The sequence below is a fragment of the Canis lupus genome, chromosome 30, assembly GCF_011100685.1.
Source record: "Canis lupus familiaris isolate Mischka breed German Shepherd chromosome 30, alternate assembly UU_Cfam_GSD_1.0, whole genome shotgun sequence".
NCBI classification, from domain to species: Eukaryota; Metazoa; Chordata; class Mammalia; order Carnivora; family Canidae; genus Canis; species Canis lupus.
This window is the reverse complement of record NC_049251.1, coordinates 29,275,876-29,298,119: the sequence shown is the minus strand read 5'-3', so window position 1 is coordinate 29,298,119 and position 22,244 is coordinate 29,275,876. Positions and strand designations below refer to the sequence as shown.

Genomic DNA, 22,244 nt, shown 5'->3' with positions numbered 1-22,244 from the left:
TAGTGAGGGCTTAGTATATTTTAACTTATCAAAGAAAGGCCAAGAATGTGAGGTCAGGAAGTAATTTACTGAGTTTCTTTGGGGAAGGAAAAAGTTAGGAACAAGATGGAGAAATAAAATGTAATCCAAGTCACATAGGAGATTAGTTTCAGTTGAAATAAAAATTATTACAACTACACTGGTTTTCAAAGAAAAGTAATTCAGCTGGGTGATGAGAAATGAGTGTGAAGATGCAAAAAAAAAAAAAAAAAAAAAAAAGACACAAGTCAAGAAGCCATTTCCCGGATGATTCGCCCTCAGTGAGATGACCTATGAGAATAAAAGAATACCAAACATACGTAGACTAGCATTTTCCAAGCTGTATATACCGCAAGATACCAATTCAGCAGTATGTAACTAGGTAGTGTGCATGGGGTAGAAAGAGGGGATTTTATGGTCTAAAAGTTTTTGGAACACTGCATGTTATATCCACTAGATGTATCAGAGAGTCAATGCACACTAGCATATTAAGGGCTCTGAGAAAGTCTGCAGTAAATAAACACATTAATTTGATACAAATACATTTTCCAAATGTATGTGTCATTTAGAATCACCTCCCCCATTTTTATGTCTCCAGAGAACACATGTATGGAATAGTTTGGGAAATGCTAGTCTAGAGCTATTATTCCTAAACTTTCAACTCATTCTTACAGAAATGAGAATAAGGTTTGTAAAATAGACTAGGTAATCACATTTCTTACATCATAGGACCCTAGCTCAGAGACAGGCAGATTACCAAGGATGCTTGAGACATTTTCTAAAAAGTAGCCAAATAACAAAGCTACAACTTTTTAAAGATCCTTACCCAATAAATAATCCCCAAATAGGTCTAATACCAATTCTGAATATATTCCTGAGCAACCCCCGAACACAGAAAAGAAATAGTGGGGAAAAGCCCCAGAAAAGCTGACCACAGGGAAAATGGGTAAGGGATTCCTGCTTGATAAAGCCTGCTGGCTTCCAGTGTTTTGGGATATTCTAATGTCACACATCAGGGAAATTCATAAGGAGAGTTGCCAGGACCTCCAGCTGGGAACATATGGGAGGATTCCTACATTTCTATGTGCTGCCCTCAGCATCCTCAGGATACAAGACAGACTCTAAGCTTGAGGAGGAGTATCATGCTGACCTGAAAGAAAGGTATCTGTGAGAAACCAAAAAGATTTGTTTCGTTAATTAGATTTCTAATTCCCATAAACTTTGCCATACCGTGTAGATAAACTAGGATTACAATTTCCTACCCTTCTCTACACAAACCTGTGGCAGAAAGACTTGCTGTCTAGTGATTGAAATCATTTGACCTTATATCAGATGACCTTATTTGCTTGATTGACAAGAAAATAAAGGAAGGCCCCTTGCCAAAGCCCACCACTCACCTTGCCAGATGCTCCTGAGTTCCCTTTTAGAATGCAAATATACTATGTAGAAAATATATTAATAACATACTAAGTCATACTAAGCTATTAATGACTGTAAGAATCTTTAAAACTATGAAGCCTGGAGCACAGGGGTGGCTCAGCTGGTTAAGCTTCTGCCTTCAGTTCAGATCATGATCTCAGGGTCTTGTGATCAACTCCCACTTCAGGCTCCCTGCTCAAATCCCTGATTCTCCCTCTTCCTCTGCCCCTTGCCCCGGCTCATGCTCTCTACCTCAAATAAACAAAATCTTAAAAAAGAAACTATAAAGCCAATATCAATGTTTTTTGTTTTTTAGATTTTATTTATTTATTCATGAGAGACACACACAGAGAGAGGCAGAGACATAGGCAAAGGGAGAAGCAGGCTCCATGCAGGGAGCCTGATGTGGGACCTGATCTGGAGACTCCAGGATCACGCTCTGAGCCAAAGGCAGATGCTCAATCGCTGAGCCACCCAGGCATCCCGAATACCAATGTAAGGAATTTTTATAATTTTTACTTCTAGACTGAAAATAAAAAGGGAAAGGAGGAAAGCAAAAGAGATCCTGGAAAAATGGGCAAAAGACCATATAGGCATTGGCACAAGTTTGGAAAACAAAGGGCCTCCACGTGTCTATGGTCTTACCTAGTTTGGATCAGGTAATAAGAGAAGAACAAAAGACTAGGCATCAAATTTATGCCAAAAAGCTTGTGCTGTACTCATATCTATAAAGTAATCAGAGAATGGGCAGCCCAGGTGGCTCAGCGGTTTAGCGCCACCTTCGGTCCAGGGCCTGATCCTGGAGACCGGGGATCAAGTCCCACGTCTGGCTCCCTGCATGGAGCCTGCTTCTCCCTTTGCCTGTGTCTCTGCCTCTCTCTCTCTCTCTGTGTCTCTCATGAATAAATGAATAAAATCTTTTAAAAAAATAAATAAATAAAAATAAAGTAATCAGAGAAGGGCTGAGGAGACAATCCACAAGAAAATGAAAGAAAACTAGAGGGATAGTGACTACTGGTTAAAATCTATGAGGAAAGGGTAGAGAGGTAAGATAGATAGGAACAGTTTTTAGAACAATAATAATAGGTAAATAAAAAAAAATAATAGGTAAATAAATCTGGAAAACAATTTACTACGAAAAATGAAACTGAACAACATTTTCCTAGGCACAGTTGTTGCCTAAAGCGACTGTTCAGGGGTGCCTGGGTTGCTCAATCAGTTAAGCAACTGCCTTTGGCTCAGATCATGAGCCCTGAGTTGGGCTCCTTGCTCAGCAGGGAGCCTGCTTCTCCTCCTGCCTGTGCCTCACCTTGCTTGTGCTCCCCCTCTTTTTCTATCAAATAAATAAATAACAAATAAATAACAACAAAAAAATAATAAAGCAACTGTCCAAAGAACAAGAAAACCATACTGTTAGGTAAGACTCTTCATGCTTCAAGGATAGACTTTCTCATTTTGGATTTCTGATGGTTTGGGTCTAAACATAAGACTCTAAATTAAGCTAAAGTCCTTTGGCTCCCTCTGCTGTTCAAAAATGAACTCTAGTTATGTCAGTTTAATCTTCAGTGATCAAAATAAATAAAAAATACATACCTATATATATGTATGGTATATAGGCTCGGTCCAGGCAATAAGAATTCAAATATACTTGCCTATCATGAATTCTCTGGCCTGTACCAACTATTCCAAAATAATAACAAATCCTATCCTCCCCATCATCTAACTGAAATAATTTAAGGGATAATGGAGGGTTTCTTTACCAAAAGCAGCAAAGTTTTATGAAAGGATGAGGACTCTGTACTCATTTAGCCTGACTGGCACAACAGCTTGTCATACAGGTATGTACATGTATCAGAAACCAAAACATCACTAGTTTTTCTGTTTCTGTCCTGATATTTTCTCTCTCCAGTACCTCTCTATGAGAAGATTATCTTCACATGTCTAAATTCAGTTGCTAACATCTTACTATCTCCACAATATTCTGTGTTGAAGGATCTATGAGTCAACTATGGTGGCAAACCAACTGTGTCCAAGAGAATTATTCTTTACTCACCTGATCCTTAAACTGCTTCTGGGACAAGCAGTCAATGAGGTCCACACAGCCCAGAAGACAACCTGATGGATAGTCATTGGGAAATTCCACATCTGAATCAAAAATAACAGAAGGATCATATAAATTGCTTTTGTGACTCAAACTCACAAATTTGTTTCCAATTCTAAACAAATAACTTTCTCTATTATCTATTTGTAGACATAGAAAACAATGAAGTTTTTATTTAGTACAACTTTTTGTATTTTAGCAAAAAATTTAGGGAATGGCCGGCTTAGTCCACTATCCACATCCTAAACTATATAAAAAAAATTACCTTTACACCATCAAAGTTCAAGGATCCCACTTCACTCTAAACAAACCAATTCAAAAAAAAAAATAAAAAAAAAAATAAAAAATAAATAAATAAATAAAAATAAACAAACCAATTCCATCTATACTCAACTAGAATAGCCTTGAATTTGGTGATGATAATGGTTGTGGAAACAAGCTACAGGTGTGAAAAGAAAAACCAAAAAAGTGTATTAAAAAATATAAGACTGACAGAACATAGGGAGTTAAAAAAATGACAGAACACAAATTTAAAACAAGCCAGTCATATCAGTCAAAAGGAAAATGCGGGGATCCCTGGGTGGCTCAGCGGTTTAGCGCCTGCCTTCGGCCCGGGGCATGGTCCTGGAGTCCCGGGATCAAGTCCCAAGTCCCAAGTTGGGCTCCCTGCATGGAGCCTGCTCCTCCCTCTCCCTGTGTCTCTGTCTCTGTCTCTGATGAATAAATAAATAAAATCTTTAAAAAAAAAGAAAAAAGAAAAATGTGCTTTTAAGGAAACATGCACTTTTGATTCCGAAAAACTTTGGTTTCCTAAAAACTATTAAAGGTAGTTCTGTAATTATCCTCTCATATTACCTTCAAAACAACCATATAAGTTAGATAAGAGGAAGAAAAACAAGAAATCTAAGGGTCAGAAGTGGTTTTTGAATCCAAACTTGATGTGGTTGGGGAGATTCCCAAAATACACTGCTTAAGTCAACCAACTCTGACCTGTCCAAATTCCACAGTAGATGTCTATTTGGGTTACTTCCTTAAAAATTTAATTCTTATTGTGATTGTTCTTCCCAATGTTAAGATCCTAGGTTTATAGCAGTCATTGTGTTCTCACAATTTAAGGGGAAAAAAAGAAAAGAAAAAATCTCCTCAGATGAAATTAAACCTGGCTCGGGACACCTGGGTAGCTCAGTGGTTTGGCACCTGACTTTGGCCCAGGGCGTGATCCTGGAGTCCCAGGATCGAGTCCCACACTGGGCTCCCTGCATGGAGCCTGGTTCTCTCTCTGCCTATGTCTCTGGCTCTCTCTCTCTCTCTGTGTCTCTCATGAATAAATAAATAAAATCTTAAAAAAAAAAGAAAACTGGCTCAAGTCAGTTAGGTGTCCTACTCTTGATCTCAGCTCAGCTCTTGATCTCAGGATCATGAATTCAAGCCCCACACTGGGCTCCATGATGGGTGTGGAGCCTACTTTAAAAAAAATTAAAAAATTAAAACTAGTTGGTTGATCTCTGGTGTTGGGAACTGATATTTTTATTTGCACTCTTTGATGAATTGATGCTTTGAATAGCTGTCTATGATCTGCCACTAAACAAATAAACATATACATAGATGAAAGTCCCTCTCATCACCCCCCAGGAAAAAGGAAGTCATAGGAAGAAGGAAATTAAAGAAGATGAACATCAATGACAATGACTTCTCTCCATCAAATAATACTGAACGGCGAATATATGACTGTTACCTTTCCCACGAAGAACCCTATATGTAGTCTGGAGTTCTGAGACTTCTTGAGGGGAGGGTCTTTTGGCTGTGGCTGCTATCCAGAGTCGTCCTCTATGAGGAGTATACCAGTTTCTGCCCTCCACCCTTAAAACAAATAAAAATTTAGTAGAAGGATCTAAATTCTAATATCCTAGAGAATCTCATTTAATACAGCAAATCATCTAGTTGAACCAAGAGATCTATAGAAGATATCTCACAAAGAGGGGTATTTTGTGTGAAAAACATACAATATCCCTCACTGGAGTATGTACCCTGTTTTTGGCATTTCCTTCATCAGTACAAAGACAATTTATCTCTTTCAGGTCCTACTTTTTACTCAATCGCTGTAACTCAGAGTTGGATCTTTCACAAGCCTTCTTTCACTAGCCTAAAAGCTGTGGGACGTCTACCATCCAAATCTTACATTTTCAAGGCATCTAAGTTGTTCCTTGCTCTTCTCTGAGTCAAAGGCTAACCTTTTCTTAGAAGCTTTGCTACTTGTTCTCTAACCTAAGAGAAAAAAACTCACCAACACACAAATCTCTAAGAACAGTACTTTTATAATTATTACTTAATAGAATTTAAGGAAATGAAAATGCTTATTATCTTCACTCTTTAAATTGCAACCACATTCATTTATATTTGCTAAGTATTTTATAAAGGATTATGTTCTTTGTAGATAATTAAACAACTTGACTAGTTTGAAAGAATCTGTAAGTGGAATAACAATGCATTCAAGAGAATTTAATTACTCTCTAAGGATTACAAAAAGATGTTCCTGGGGGAGGAGGGAATGGGCAAAATGAGTGAAGGAAGAGAGGGAGATACAGGACTCCAGTTATGGAATGAGTAAGTCATGGAAATAAAAAGCAGAACATAAGGAATACAATGATTCTATAGTAGCAATATAATGGGACACATGGTAGCTATACTTGTGGGGAGCAAAGAATAATGGATAAACTTGTTCAAATCACTAACCTGTACACCTGTGTCAACTATACTCAAAAATAAGAGAAAAAGAAAAGAAAAAGGATGTTCCTCTTTTAGTCCCAACCAAATGAAATAAAGCATCTTGATAACATACCCGTATTATACTATTCTTGTAATGGGAAATAGGGACTTTCTAATATCCTTCATTTTATAATACAGATGAATTGAAAGAGTGCCAGGCACATAGCAGGTAATCAATAAATGAATAAATCATTATCTTTCATTTCTCCACACCAAATAACCTGAAGGGTTACTGGGAAAATGGTCTCACAAATGTGGCAGAACCATCCATTTTATTTCTGTGGGATTAGTGATTGTGGGCTGGATGCTGCTCATCTGTTCTTTTCAGTAACAAAATCTGAATAACACAGATCCAAAATAGGATGAGAGAAATGTAAACATTCTGATTCTCCCAGCAGAAGGCAAGCTGTTTAGTTTTCTACTTTGGAAGATGGAAAAGATAACTAAATTGCAGAAAACTGAATGAGAAAAACAGGCATCTGAAGGTCTAGCTGCCCTGGAGCAGAAGCAGATTCACATGCATTTGTTCTAAAGGCACTACACATATGAACTATAAAACAATAACAAGCCAAAGCAAGAAGGCCTGACCTTCAAGAGGGGAGAAAAATAGTAACAGTAACAGACCTTAATGAAGAAAGGAAATCACAGCTAATGATGATGACACCAAAGTAGAAATGATTGATCCCAAATGCCAATAAAAATTTTTTTCAGAAGAAAAATGAATGAAGTTTACACAGTGAGAGTGGGAAAAACACTCTGAAAACTTGAACTCTAGTTCTATCTCTGCTACAAACTAGCTTTGTAATTCAGAGAAAGCTATTTTATCTTTACTTACCTAAGAGTGCTCATTGTGCAAGACTGTAATAACATTGGCCTGATATATTTCATGGTTATTACTTTTAAAACTGAAAAAAATCTATTTAAATATAAGGTATTATTACTGTTATGAGTTAGGACACTGCCTAGGCATAGTAAGTTCCTTTTTCCTTTTTTTTTTTTTTAAGATTTTATTTGAGAGAGAGAGAGAGACAAGAAGGGGGAGTGGCAGAGGCAGAAGTGCTTAGCAGGGAGCCTAACATGTAGCTCCTGGGATCATGACCTAAGCCTAAGGTAGACAGTTAACCAACTGAGCCACCCAAGTGCCCCAGGCATAGTAAATTCTAATAGACAAAATAGAAAGGAAAAAAAAAAAAAGCTATCTGCACCCTCACATTCACTGCAGCATTATTTACAATAGCCAAGACATGGAAACAATCAAATGTTCACTGATGGATGAATGGAAAAGGAAAATGTGGTACATATGCTCAATGTAACATTATTTAGTCATAAAAAGGAAATTCAGTCATTTAATTTTCAACACAGATAGAACTTGAGGGCATTGTGCTAAATCAGACAGAAAAAGACAAATACTGTATGATCTCACTTATATGTGGAATCAAAAAAAAAAAAAAAAAAAAACCAAACTCATAGATACAGAGAACAAATTGGTAGTTGCCAGAGGTAAATGGGTGAAGATAGTCAAAACTTTCAGTTATAAGATAATTAAGTCCTAGGGAAGTAATGTACAGCTGGTGACTATAGTTAACAATATTGTATTGTACATTTAAAAGCTGCTAAGAGGATAACCTGGGTGGCTACCTTAAGGGTTTGGCACTGCCTTTGGTCTGGGGCGTGATCCTGGAGTCCCGGGATCAGGTCCTATGTTGGGCTCCCTGCATGGAGCCTGCTTCTCCCTCTGCCTGTGCCTCTGCCTCTCTCTCTGTCTGTGTCTCTCATGAATAAATTAAAAAAAAAAAATAAAGTTTAAATAAATAAATAAAAGCTGCTAAAAAAGGAGATCTTAAAAGTTCTCATGACAAGAAACAAAAAATTTCTAACTATGTGAGGTAATAGGTATTAACTTATTGAGAAATCATTTAAAAAATATATACATATATATCAAACCATTATGTTGTATACTTTAAACTAATACAGGGGATCCCTGGGTGGCGCAGCGGTTTCGCGCCTGCCTTTGGCCCAGGGCGCGATCCTGGAGACCCAGGATCGAATTCCACGTCGGGCTCCCGGTGCATGGAGCCTGCTTCTCCCTCTGCCTGTGTCTCTGCCTCTCTCTCTCTCTCTCTGTGACTATCATAAATAAATAAAAATTAAAAATAAATAAATAAACTAATACGCCTTTTTTTTAAGATTTTATTACTTTTTTTAAGATTTTATTTATTTATTCATGAGAGACAGAGAGAGAGAGAGAGAGAGGCAGAGACCACTTTTCTTTTCTTCTTTCTATGACTAGGATCCTTAGTTTTTCTAACCTCAGTTTTTTTTAAAGCTATTCAGTAAAAACACCACTACCAAATCAATACATGATTATATTGCTTAAAGTTCTATGTGGTGAAGAATATTATAAATCATCACCAGATTAAAGAAAACGAATTCTAATCTGTATATTTTTTTTTAAGAGAAAGAAACAGAGAGGTGGGGTAAGTAGGATAGAGAGGAGAGGGAAAGAGAATCTTTAGCAGGCTTCATGCCCATTGCAGAGCCCAACTTGGGGATCGACCTCAACCCTGAGATCATGACCTCAGCCAAAATCAAGAGTTGGAGGCTTAATCAACTGAGCCACCCAGGCACCTCCCCAATCCATAATTTTAAATCAAGCTTATACCACTGTAGAATCTTCCACTGCCAAGATTCATTTCCACCTTACCTTTTGATCCCTCTGACAAGCAGAGAAGCCCAGGGCTGATGCATAGAGAGGCACCAGCCACCATCAAAGCCTTCCTGAAATTCTTGGTCCTGGATTCGCAACTGGTGCCGATAGGAGTTGAATTCTAGTTCTGATCCCGCTGAATGGAAAGTCTTCTTCTGTGAGGCTGCACCTGTCTGGTCTATCCACTACAGAAAAAAACAAACAAACATACAGTTCTGTCTGACAAGGAAAGAACCTGGGATAGATATGCAAAATGAGATGAATGCTAATAATGAAAAAATCACGTTGGGCACATTTTCTTAAAGTTTATTCCATCTTTGAAACAAGGCCAAAAAAGCTAATAGGTAAAAGTTCAGTTGGAGTTGTAGATATGAAAACAAAGGTCCCATCTTAAAAGATAATTAGAATTTTGAAATCTCCATAGCTTCTTAATTCCAGCAACAACACAACTAGTAGACAAAGTACAACATCTGTAACTATTTCTACTTTATACTTATTAATGATCCCTGTCGGATTGGGCAATTTCCAAACATTAATTCCATCAAACAAAGGTTCAACATTTTGGTCCACACACTTTTCATGTGTTTAGGGGCAGTGTCGCATGCTGGCATCATGATAAGGCCAAACAGATACCATCACAGGCAGCAGTTCTATTGGATGCGTGACATATTCTCTTGCCCTGAAATGAATAATCTGGTCCTTAAAAAGACAGGACAGAGCACTACTGAAACAGGGCTCCCATCACATAAAGAGAAAAGTAGAAGACAGAGATAATAGAGGAAACTGGCAGTAGTTCTGTCACAGACTGACAAAGGTTAAGGTTTCTTGAGAACAAGAAGACTGAATGCTCCAAAAACAAAAACAAAACAAAAACAAAAACAAAAGGCTTAAAAAAAAAAAAGGCTTAATTAAGATGATGAAGTTTGGAGTCAGTTGTATTAATTACTGACTTACTTGTTAATTTATAGGAGAAAAAAAATCAACTAGAGTGGTAGTTTAGAGACTCTAAGCAATCATTTAACCTCTAACAGTTTCAGTTTTCTCAACTATAAAATGAGAGGGTTGGACTAAATTAATCTCTAAGAATCCTTCTGTAATAAAAAATTTATGGTTCTAATCAACTGCATCATATCTTAAAAAATATATTTATTGAGTATTTGACTATGTGAAAAGCATATAAAATACAAAAAAAATACATTTCTTTCTTTCAAGGAATTTATAATCCCAGGAGAAGACAAACACATAAATAGCTATATAAAACATAAAGCAGGGGGGATCCCTGGATGGCTCAGAGGTTTAGCGCCTGCCTTTGGCCCAGGGTGCAATCCTGGAGTCCCAGGATCGAGTCCCATGTCAGGCTCCCGGCATGGAGCCTACTTCTCCCTCCTCCTGTGTCTCTGCCTCTCTCTCTGTCTATGTCTATCATAAATAAATAAATAAATAAATAAATAAATAAATAAATAAATAAATAAATAAATCTTAAAAAAAAATAAAACATAAAGCAGAATACATTAAACACTACACAGGTATAGAAGTCCTTAACTTGGGCAGCCCCGGTGGCGCAGCGGTTTAGCGCCGCCTGCAGCCAGGTATAGAAGTCCTTAACTTGGGCAGCCCCGGTGGCGCAGCGGTTTAGCGCCGCCTGCAGCCTGGGGTGTGATCCTGGAGACCCAGGATCGAGTCCCACATCGGGCTCCCTGCATGGAGCCTGCTTCTCCCTCTGCCTATGTCTCTGCCTCTCTGTCTGCCTCTCTCTCTCTCTCTGCCTCTGAATAAATTAAAAAAAAAAAAAAAGTCCTTAATTCAAATACAGAGGAGAAATAAGTGATTTCATAAATGTTTTGGTATTTGAACAATTCTGAGGTACATATTCTGTTTTCTTTACTATAGTTCCAGTTTATATTATCTGTTTCTATATTCCCAGAGCCACTTTCCTAAATTAATCTCTTATCTTTCAATAATATTATTATAAAGCCTACTAACTGGTCTCTTCATCTACATTTTTAGCCTTTAAATAACTATCTGCTGCCCTACTAGTGTTACAACACTAAATTGGGCCCTCATCATCTCCCCACTGTACTACTGCAATAACCTTCTCAGGAATTTACTTGCTTCTAGTCTTACTCCCTTCTCCAACATGTTTTCTATACAGGCATAAAGTCAAGTGAATCTTCTGCTAAAATTCTCCAAGGACTTCTCTTCACCTGCTCTGGAATAAAACCAGACTCCTTAGCCTGAGACTTAAAGCCTTTCATGGCAAGATGTGGCTTACTGTACTCAGCTGAGTACCATCCCCTCTAAAATTTATGTCTACCCATGACATGTGAAAGTGACCTTATTTGGAAATAGTCTTTGCAGATGTCATCAGATTATGATAAGGTCATGCTAGGTGGACCCCAAGTCCAGTGACTGGTCATGCTAGGTGGACCCCAAGTCCAGTGACTTCCTCTTATAAAAGTGAAGAATATCTAGAGACAAAAACATACAGGGAAGAAGACCATGTGAAAATGGAGGTAGACATCATAATGATGCAGCTACAAATCAAGGGATGCCTGGAGCCACCAAAAGCTCAAAGAGGCAAAGAAGTATTCTCCCGTAGAGCCTTCAGAGGGAGTGTGGCCCTGCCAATATCTTGATTTTGGTTTTATGGAACTGTGAAAGAATTATTTCTTTTGTCTTAACACAACCAACTAATTGTGATACTTTGTTATGGCTGCCTTGGGAAACTAATATACCTACCAGTCCATCTTAACTTTTTTTTCATCTCAACGTCTAACAAAACTTATTTACTTCTGGTTCTACCAAACCTACAACACTCCTAAGCTGTTGAGCCTTTGTACATCTTGTACCTTTACCTAGAATTCCCTCCTTAGATTTGTCTCATTGGAAATTATTATTCATCCTTTAAATCTTCTCTCAAACACTATTTCTTTGGTGACTCCTCTAGTGCATTTATGAACTGTTTTCTGAAGTCCTACTCTATGCACAACATGTGTCTATCATTGCAATTATCTCTTTTTAAATTGAAGTATAATTAACATATAGTGTTATATGCAACTATCTTAAGGAATTGAAATTACTTGTACTCAAACATGTCTTCTCAGTAAATTTGAAGTCCTTAAGGATAGGACCTGGACCTTTACAACTTTTAATTGCCTAGCACCTAGCAAAGAGCCTGGCATGCATACAGTGCTGAATAAGTATCTCCAGTTAGGCTGTCTAAAGCACTGCTCTGATTGCATCTCTTTCCATAATAACCTTTGATGGCTCACATTTACTTACAAAACAAAAATGTGAAAACTTGCTGAACATTTAATTCTTTAGTGATTAGGCTGTTTCTTAGGATAATCCCTTTGATAAGTATTATCTAAGCAGTCTAAATTCCTTTTTCCATAAATATACAGGCCATACTTACATGTACCCATTCTTTATTCTTACAGTTCATTCTGCTTGGAATGTTTTTTTTCCCACCATCCCCAAACATCCATTTTCTTGAATACTTACTTTTAATGAATATAGCTTCCCTAGAAAAGCCTCTCTTATTCTCCTCAACTAGAAGCAGCATTTCTTTCTTCTGGGTTTCCACCATACCTTATTTATATCTTTATTAGTATTAGGGCTGCTTATGTAATCTTTTCCCCTGCTAGTGTAGTAGTTGTTTGATGATAGAAGTAGTATACAGTTTATCACTTACTACTATGCTTGCATATAGTAGATACTCAATGTACAATGGAGAAATGAATGACAAGAGTTAATGTATCAATTTAAAATACCATTCTCTGGGACTACCCATATTCTATAAAAGACCATTAGCAAAAAGACCATGGGATTGTCTAATATGGGACTACCCATATTCTATAAAAGACCATTAGCAAAAAGACCATGGGATTGTCTAAATTTCTTACTTAAAAAAAAAAAAAAAAAAAAAAAACCCTCTCAGGAAAAGAAGATAATACAGGTCAACTTGTTAGAAGTGCTGCAAAAATTGGAAAAATAACTGGGACCAGAAAATAAGGTTGGTGGTTGTGTTGAAACAGCAGATTGGTATCTAAAGCCTGTGAAACAGGCACACTTGAAAGGATAAGGATCTGGGCCCAAACTCCTCTCATTACCAGTTAGAGCAAAGGTCCACTAACCTGGGGAGGGGACTGGTACAGGTTGGGATTCACCAGAACTCCCAAAGGCTCGTCAGAAGATCTATCCAGTTTGGTCAGTGGTTGGTTCAAGGTTCCATTGGCAATTGCCTGTATTGTCTCATCTAGTCTGTGATAACAAATCAAAGGATGGAATAACTGGTAATGTTCTATGCTCAGAATATCCTTACTTACCATAACATAAAATATTTCAACAGTAATAAAATTTGAAATTCAAAGAAGGGTCCATGGATGACCTTCCCTACTCCACACCACCAACTTCCTTCTCTTCACTCCAAGAACCCTAAGGGATATGAGTTAGTAAAAGTTCCAGAACACTAAGAAAATAAGTAGGGCATACTACAATCATCCATCTGTTTAACAAGATTACTAAAAATGCCAAGATAAGAAAACTTGCCTAGAAATAGTCTGACCCACAGAAGAGTATTCTGTAGCAGCCTATTTACTCAACACATTCAGTACTCTGCCCACTCAGGAGTCTCCTTCTACTCCTCCTTGCTGTCCTGGATTCTATCCTTGCTTCAAGGCCCAGAAATTCTAATGAGGCCCTCTATTGGTCCAGCACAAAAGTGCTTACACCTTTCTCTGGAGTCCTATAACATCTACTATTTAAAAAGTCATTAAATATAGCCCATGTCATCCTGTGCCTAAAGTGTTTGTTATTTATTTTGGCTCTAAACTCACAAAAGAATGTAATGATTATTCATTTAAAGACTACAGAACTAATCCCATTGGTTGGTAAGAGCTCACAGGTCTTGCAGGAACCGTATCTTATTCTATATTACTTGCTGCTGTACTCCAAGTCCCTGCCAGATGCTTGACAAATGTCTGTGGATAATGGTAATTGTGAGGCACAACATAATGAAAAGCATTTACCAGTAGGAAAGGCCATTTAAATATAATTTAATTGAACAGAATTAAAGAGAGATTTGTTAGAAACGTCTTACATGCAAGGTGACTTAAAAGTGTGGAGGAGGGGCACCTCGGTGGCTCAGTCGTTTAAGCATCAGACTCTTAACCCCAGCTCAGGTTTTGGTCTCAGAGTCATGAGCTCAAGCCCTGCAATAAGCCCAATGTGGAGCTTAAGAAAAAAAAGGTGTGGAGGACATGGTCTTGCCTTCAAGAAGCTCTGACTCCAAATGGCAGGTTTAAGACAGCTATGAAGATGATGAACAAAACATGGAAAGACGTAGCTATTACTATGATATAGTTGTTGTATCAAGTAGGTAGGATATTTCAAAGGCAAAGACTGGGGGAAAGATTTCCAAACCAAGGAAACAGCAGAAACGCAGGTATGAAGCTAAAGAAAAAAGAAAAAAGAATAACAAGAATTTTTGAGGGAATAGGTGAGTCTAAATAAAATGGAGGGATGGATAGTGGGATCTGAAGGAAGGAAACAGATTTGAGACATAACTAATGGGAAGTGTATCTACAACTCTAGAATCTATAAAAGAAGTAATACAAATAGCTAACCAATACATTTTTAAAATATTCAGAATTACTAGCATATAACCAAAGCAAAAAAATGTGAATAAAAATTTTGATGAAATAAATACCATTTTTCATGTGTCAGATGGGCAATTTTTTTTTTTTTTTAATGTTGAAAGAGAGTTGAAGAAACTAGCATTCTGCTACCTGGTTATAGCTCACAAGTCAAAAAATATGCATAATTTAAGATACAATTTGAGATACTGTTCAATTTCACTTCTAAAAGGCTATACCGGGTAGCCCAGGTGGTTCAGCAGTTTAGCGCCACCTTCAGCCCAGGGCGTGATCCTGGAGACCTGGGATTGAGTCCCACATCGGGCTCCCTGCATGGAGCCTGCTTCTCTCTCTGCCTCTCTCTCTCTCTCATGAATAGATAAATAAAAATCTTTAAATAAAATAAAAAATAAAAAATAAATAAAAATAAAAGGCTATACCATTTGTTATTGAACATAAAAATAAAGTTATTATAATAAAGGCAATTTATAACTGGAAAATAAAAATTGATGGGGATAAATGAAAAATTCCATCACCCAAAAATAATTTTTTTTCTTTATATCTATGTATCAAGTATGTACTAGGTAAGAACTAACAATTATTTTGAAGTTAATGGTAGAATTTTTTTTATGGAGAGAATATCCTCTGTTTCGGAAAATTCTATGATGGATTTGCCAGATCTGAAAGAGAAGACCAAGGATTGGACTTTGTGGAAAGCATTACTACGCTTACAAATATCTGGTTGTGTGTATTTGAGGAGGGGCTGGGAGGAAGACAGAGAGAAAGAGGGGGTGAGGGAGAGAAAGAGAGAGAGAGAGAGAGAGAGAGAGAGAGAGATCCATGCCATTTGCAAAACAGAAAGCAGTGAGATCCTGTGCTTTCTTTTCAGTGCTATGCTGGCACCAATACCCTATCTCTGAACTCTATGTTCAGTGACTTCATGTTGGAAATGTGAAATTGGCCATGATGGAAATTTTTTCATTAAACTTTTAAAAATTATTTATTTATTTTTTAAGATTCTATTTATTTATTCATGAGAGACAGAGAGAGAGAGAGAGAGAGAGAGAGAGAGAGAGGCAGAGACATTGGCAGAGAGAGAAGCAGGCTCCATGCAGGGATCCCGATGCAGAACTCAATCCCAGATCTCCAGGATCACGCCCTGGGCCGAAGGCAGGAGCCAAACCGCTGAGCCATCCAGGTGTCCCTAAACTTTATTTTTTAGCGCAGTTTTAAGTTCATAGCAAAACTGAACAGAAGGTTCACACATTTCTTATATATTCCTTGTCCCTCATACATCTATAGCTTCCTCCATTATCAACCATTCCTCACTTGAGTGCTACATTTATAAAAATTAATCAACCTACATTGATGCATCATAATCACCCCAAATCCATACTTTTGGATTACTTTGCTTTGAGGCTGTACCATTTTACTAGTCCCATCCACAGTAAAAGAGCATATCCATTTTCCTATACTCATAGATTATGCGATATTTTATATACACATTTTTTTTACTTCAGCCAATTTAATGATACACTATGTTTTAAAATTTGCATTTCCCTTATAACTAGTTGAGCATTTTAAAAAAACACCTATAGGCTATTTGTATTTCCTCACCTATAAATTGTCCTTAGGCTTTGCTCATTTTTCTACGGGATTATTTTGTATGTATCTTTCAATTTGCAGGACATCTTTATATACTATAGATGACCCTTTTTGACTTAAAAACATTTATAGTATTCTCTCAGTTTGGTAGTGTTTTTTTTACTTTATTTAAAATATCTTGCCTTTTTGATTTCTGGGTTTTGTATCTTGCTTAGAAAGAGCTTTTTTACACCAAGACTATATACCTATATTCCCCTTCATTTCTTTATTTCTTTCTGATTCCTTTTGTCTCTTTTACATTTGACTATTTAGTCAAACTTATTATCAGAGTATGGTTTGAAGTAGAGATATAATGTAGCTTTTTCCAACATGGCATCCAATCATCCCATCATATATTTAACATTTTCCTTATTACTTAGAAATGCTACCTGTTTCAGGGGCGCCTGGGTGGCTCAGTTAGTTAAGTGTCTGACTCTTGATTTTGGCTTAGGTCATGATCTCAGGGGCTTGGGATCAAGCACTGTGTCAGATATCTCCCTCAGTGGGGAGTCTACTTGAGAGTCTCTCCCTCCCTTTTCCTTTCCCTCTGCCCCTCCACCTGCTTGCACGCTCTCTCTCTCTGAAATAAATATTTTTAAAGAAGAGAGAAATGCTACCTGTTTCAATTACTAATTTACACATGTGTAGACACAAGTATACACAGTGCAGATTTGTTTCTAGATTCCTTTACTTTTCATTGATCTTTCCCCAGGCCCAAACTGTACCTCAATGCTTCATTTTTGTGAGAGAGAGAGAGAGAATGAGCACAACCCATGGGGAAGAGTAGAGGGAGAAGCAGGCTCCCTGCTGAGCAGGGAGTCTAATACAGGACTCAATCCTAGAACCCTGGGATTGTGACCTGAGCCAAAGGAAGATGCTTAACCAACTGAGCCACCCAAGCAGCCTGTACCTCATGGTTTTAAAAAGGTTGTTTTCTTTGTTTTGCTTTGTTTTGTTTTATCAAACTACAGGAAATATCTAGAAGACAAGTTCCCCTTACTGTGCATTTTCAAAATTTTCTTAGCTACTCTTATACATTTCTATTCCAAATGAATATATTATTTTTTAAATCAATAAAAATAATAGATCCATGACAGGGGGCAAATCCTTTACAGTCAAACTTCTCCCTTCCAAAACCTTTCTGGTGCTGCCCACTTACTTGCTATGATACTCTGCTAGTGGATTTTCATCTTCCACAATCTTTCTGCCTGCGAAATCAATGGTGATTTTCTTAGAGAGCCGAGACATATGTCGAAATTCTCTCAGCTCCTCTTCTCGCTTTTGCAGGGTCTCCCGCTCAATTTTAGACAACCACTGGTTAGAATCACTGGCAAAGTAATCTGCCTCATCATCAATGACTTGGGTCCTTCGAATGCTAAGGAGGAAAAAAAAGAACACATGTCAACTGGGTCAAGAGGGACTTGCTATCCTGAAGATTATTACCTCAAATAGAGATGCCCAAAAAAGTTGCAAAATCAGGTCAAGCTCTGCTTGGTTCCCAGCTTCTGCATGTATCTTATCCCAACTGCAGGCTCAGCTCAGCTCCTAAAATTAATCTCACTCTTAGGCAGAAAAAAAACACAGCATCATAACCCACTGTCCTTTTTTTTTTTTTTTTTTACTAGTCCGGCCATAACTGGGCTTCCACCTGGTTTTGCTGCATCTGAGTTCATGTCTTGGCAGCTTACTCAATATCCTAGTCCCTTTATAATTGGGGCCTGGTCTATTCTTGCTATGCCCAATTGCTGCCCTTTCCCTTAGAAATTGAGTTCTATCCGGGAATGACTTACTCTTAGAACATCCTACTACTGTACTACTGTAAGTCAGTCTCTGCTCCCTTCCTCCCAAACTTATCTCTAGTCTCTCACTAAAACACTGGGTCAAATTACAAGGTAGGACAATCTAGGCCTATTTCTAAGACCATACCAAAGAAGAAACTGAGAACTAGAAGGAATTTTGATGATCCAACTCTCCTGTTCTGTAGATAATAGAACCTGGGGTTCACAGAAGTTAAGTGACTGCTCCAAATGTACAAATCCAGTCACAACTGAATTTGTGCATAATTACAAATCAGTGATACACACAAGTACAAGGAAATACTGAAATCAGATTTAAATACTGATTTCAATTTTTCAGGACACAGCTAGAATTTTTTTTTTTTTCACAGCTAGAATTATGCAAGTTTTAAAGTAGTCTGAGAGTGGAAATTTCAGAGAGCTCAGGGAGAAAATTGATCCTCTATGTGAACCTAAATAATGAAACTGGTACCTTGGAACACATAAGAAAAGGGGGCAATATCAGCAGGGAGAGACCCCCTTCTGGTTTCCATTTACCAAGGAATATACTCTACTGCCAATTCTATTTCTAATGATAAAGTTTTATTAGGGAGGGACAGAAATGATATTTAAAGGGTTAAGAGTGAATATGAGTTCCAAACCTTGTGATGGGCTTACTTAAGAAAGAGCTTTCAAAGTTCTATCTCAGATTCATAGCAAACAGTTTAGTAGAAAGTGTATCTAACCAAAGGATTATAAATGCCAGGAACAGACTCCTAGATCAGTTACAATAAATAAGAGATTCAGGGTTCTCCAAGGACCCTCACAGATTCTCAGCTTTTTGAGAAATGAGTATATAAATCCTATTTAAACATTTTTTACCACTAACTGGCTCTCAAATACATATTTTATCCAAAAGAAAAAGGTGAAAGAAATAAAAAAATAGAATTAACAAATCAATGAAACTGTCTCCTAAACAGAATTCAATGGGCTAAATGATAAAAATGTAGGGGTATAAAAGCCAATTTAGGGACATTTTAATATATTGATCATTAAATCAGAAAACAAATTTAGTGTCAAAGGGAAGGAAGGGTAAATCATGCCTTCTCATGAGAAGCCACTACCTACTTTCTCCCAGATGCCATTCCTTACAGATTCCCCAGAGCCCAGCACAGCAGCCTACACACAGTAGGCACCCTGACATATGCTGACTGATGGAATGAATGGCTCCAAGCGGGACAACCGGGGAATTCTGTTAAAACAAATCAACTTTCGGGGAGAATACTAGAATCTGCCAAACATTGAAAAATGTTGTAGGGTAAGATCCCGTTGCTGGCTTGATGGGAGCCTACCTTATTCAAACATGAATTAAAAGACAAGATGTAGGCCTCATATGCAGTGGAGCTCTTGTTTTGCTGTGAATCTTTCATACTCCACCCTAAAAACATATCAATGGCCAGAATTTGTAAATCAGTCTATTTCTTAGCATTTGTTATTCCAACTACATCATACCTAGTTCTGTCAAATTCTAACAGTTTGTCTTTATGCTTAATAGCCTTCTCCAGACCAGACTTAATTCGCAATTCTTGATGAGGAAGAAGGTCCTTGGTAGAGATGTCCACTTTTCCAGAATTCTCCGTCCCTGAAATTCAATAAGGAAACCAAATGGCGTCAGCCTATAATATAAATTAGTTGTATCACTGGACAGCAAAGAACAAAATATCAGAAGCTCTGGCTCTACACCAGATGGCTGACAGCCTTCACTTCAATAAAAAATAAATATACAAGTCAAGCTTTACTTATCAAGCATGGCTTGACACAGCATCAGTTCTCAGTATACATTAGGATCTATTTCTTCCCATATGGAAATTTTTTTTTAAAGATTATTATTTATTTATTCATGAGAGACACAGAGAGAGAGGTAGAGACATAGACAGAGGGAGAAGCAGACTCCCTGTGGGAAGCCTGATGTGGGACTCGATCTAGAGGATTCTGGGATCACACCCTGAGATGCTCAACTGCTAAGCCACCCAGGCATTCCCAGTATGAAAATTTAGATCACTAAGGGTGCCAAATGTTCAACAATATAAAAATGTGTTATAAACGAACAGCTTTATTGGATAGGGCTGACTATGACCTTTATTTTTTATTTTTTTAGATTTTTTTTAACTTATTTATTCATGATAGACACACACACACAGAGAGAGGCAGAGACACAGGCAGAGGGAGAAGCAGGCATCATACAAAGAGCCTGACGTGGGACTCAATCCAGGGTCTCCAGGATCACGCTCTGGGCCGCAGGCGGCGCCAAACCGCTGCGCCACTGGGGCTGCCCTATGACCTTTATTTTTATTTATTTATTCATGAGAGACAGACAGAGAGAGAGAGAGAGAGAGAGAGGCAGAGACAAAGGCAGAGGGAGAAGCAGGCTCCACGCAGGGAGCCTGAAGCAGGACTTGATACTGGGACTCCAGGACCACACCCTGAGCCGAAGCCAGCGCCAAATCGCTGGGGACCCCTGGGCTGCCCTATGACCTTTATTTATTATTTATATTTTATTTTTTAAAAGAGTTTATTCATTTATTTATGAGAAAGAGAGAGAGAGAGAGAGGCAGAGACACAGGCAGAGGGAGAAGCAGGGTCCATGCAAGGAGCCTGACGTGAGCTGGATCCCAGGTCTCCAGGATCACGCCCTGGATCAAAGGCGGCACCACCGAGCTACCCGGGCTGCCCTGACTATGACCTTTATTTATTTATTTTTTTTAATTTTTTATTTATTTATGATAGTCACAGAGAGAGAGAGAGGCACAGAGACGCAGGCAGAGGGAGAAGCAGGCTCCATGCACCGGGAGCCCGATGTGGGATTTGATCCTGGATCACCAGGATCGCGCCTTGGGCCAAAGGCAGACGCCAAACCGCTGCGCCACCCAGGGATCCCTGACTATGACCTTTAAACATACTTTCACGGGCAGCCCGGGTGGCTCAGTGGTTTAGTGCTGCCTTCGGCCCAGGGTGTGATCTGGAGACCCGGGATCGAGTCCCACGAGTCCCATGTCAGGATCCCGAGTCCCACGAGTCCCATGTCAGGATCCCTGCATGGAGCCTGCTTCTCCCTCTGCCTGTGTCTCTGCCTCTCTCTCTCTCTGTGTCTCTCATGAATAAATAAATAAAATCTTTAAATAAATAAATAAATAAACAAACAAACAAATGTACTTTCACACAGCAAAACTAGAAACTAAATAAATAGAAAAATAAATAAATAATGGTGAAAAAAGTTTATATTATCTTCACAGAAAAGAAAACTGAAGTTCAGAGACAATAATAAACTTACTGAGTTACTCAGGTATAAAATAGAAGGTGGAAACAAGATTTAAACTTCAGTCTAACTCTGGGAAGCCCGGGTGGTTCAGCAGTTGAGCATCTGCCTTCCGCTCAGGGCGTGATCCCAGGGTCCCAGGATCGAGTCCCACATTGGGCTCCCTGCAAGGAGCCTGCTTCTCCCTCTATGTCTCTGCCTCTCTCTCTGTGTGTCTCTATGAATAAATAAATAAAATCTTAAAAAAAAAAAAAAAAGACCTAAGATGAGTTAGGAAAATGAGGCTATAATGAAGGCTGACCTTCAAAGTCCTGTCAAAACTCTCTTTTAAGATTAGAGAGAGACAGAGATTCTTGTGTTCTGAATGTAAGAAAAACACTTAGTGGTTTTTTTTTTTTTTAAGATTTTATTTATTCATGAGACACAGAGAGAGAGAGGCAAAGACACAGGCAGAGGGAGAAGCAGACTCCCTGCAGGAGACCAAAGGGGGACTCGATTCCAGGACCCCAGGATCACAACCTGAGCCAAAGGCAGATGCTCAACCACTGAGCCACCCAGGTGCCCCAACAAAGATCACTCGAACTAAAGATAGAAAAAGATTCCTTCTAGACTCTCATAAACCTGATGGAGTCCCTGTATTTAAAAAGCCTCAGAGCCTTTTGTGTTTCCCTTCCCCTCCCCCAAACCCATGCTCCAAAGGCTCCTGGGTAGCACTCGTCCAATCCACCCTGTATACTGTCACGTGACACTTAGAAGTATCTTTTCTTATAACAATGACCTTAAAGAAATCCTAAGTGAAAAGATATGCAGACATGTTCAATCTCTTCAATAAAAAATTTAAGTATAAAGACAAAAATATTTG

At 38.3% G+C, this 22,244-nt stretch overlaps 1 protein-coding gene across 1 annotated transcript in view; it reads right to left on the bottom strand.

Moving 5' to 3' along the window:
• Positions 1 to 22,244, bottom strand: part of TRIP4 (thyroid hormone receptor interactor 4) — a 57,436-nt gene that overhangs the window by 22,497 nt on the left and 12,695 nt on the right. The window contains 6 exon segments of the mRNA XM_038580706.1: positions 3,491 to 3,582; positions 5,274 to 5,398; positions 9,009 to 9,196; positions 13,148 to 13,274; positions 17,451 to 17,666; positions 19,579 to 19,708. Of these exon segments, the coding sequence (XP_038436634.1) occupies positions 3,491 to 3,582; positions 5,274 to 5,398; positions 9,009 to 9,196; positions 13,148 to 13,274; positions 17,451 to 17,666; positions 19,579 to 19,708 (878 nt within the window).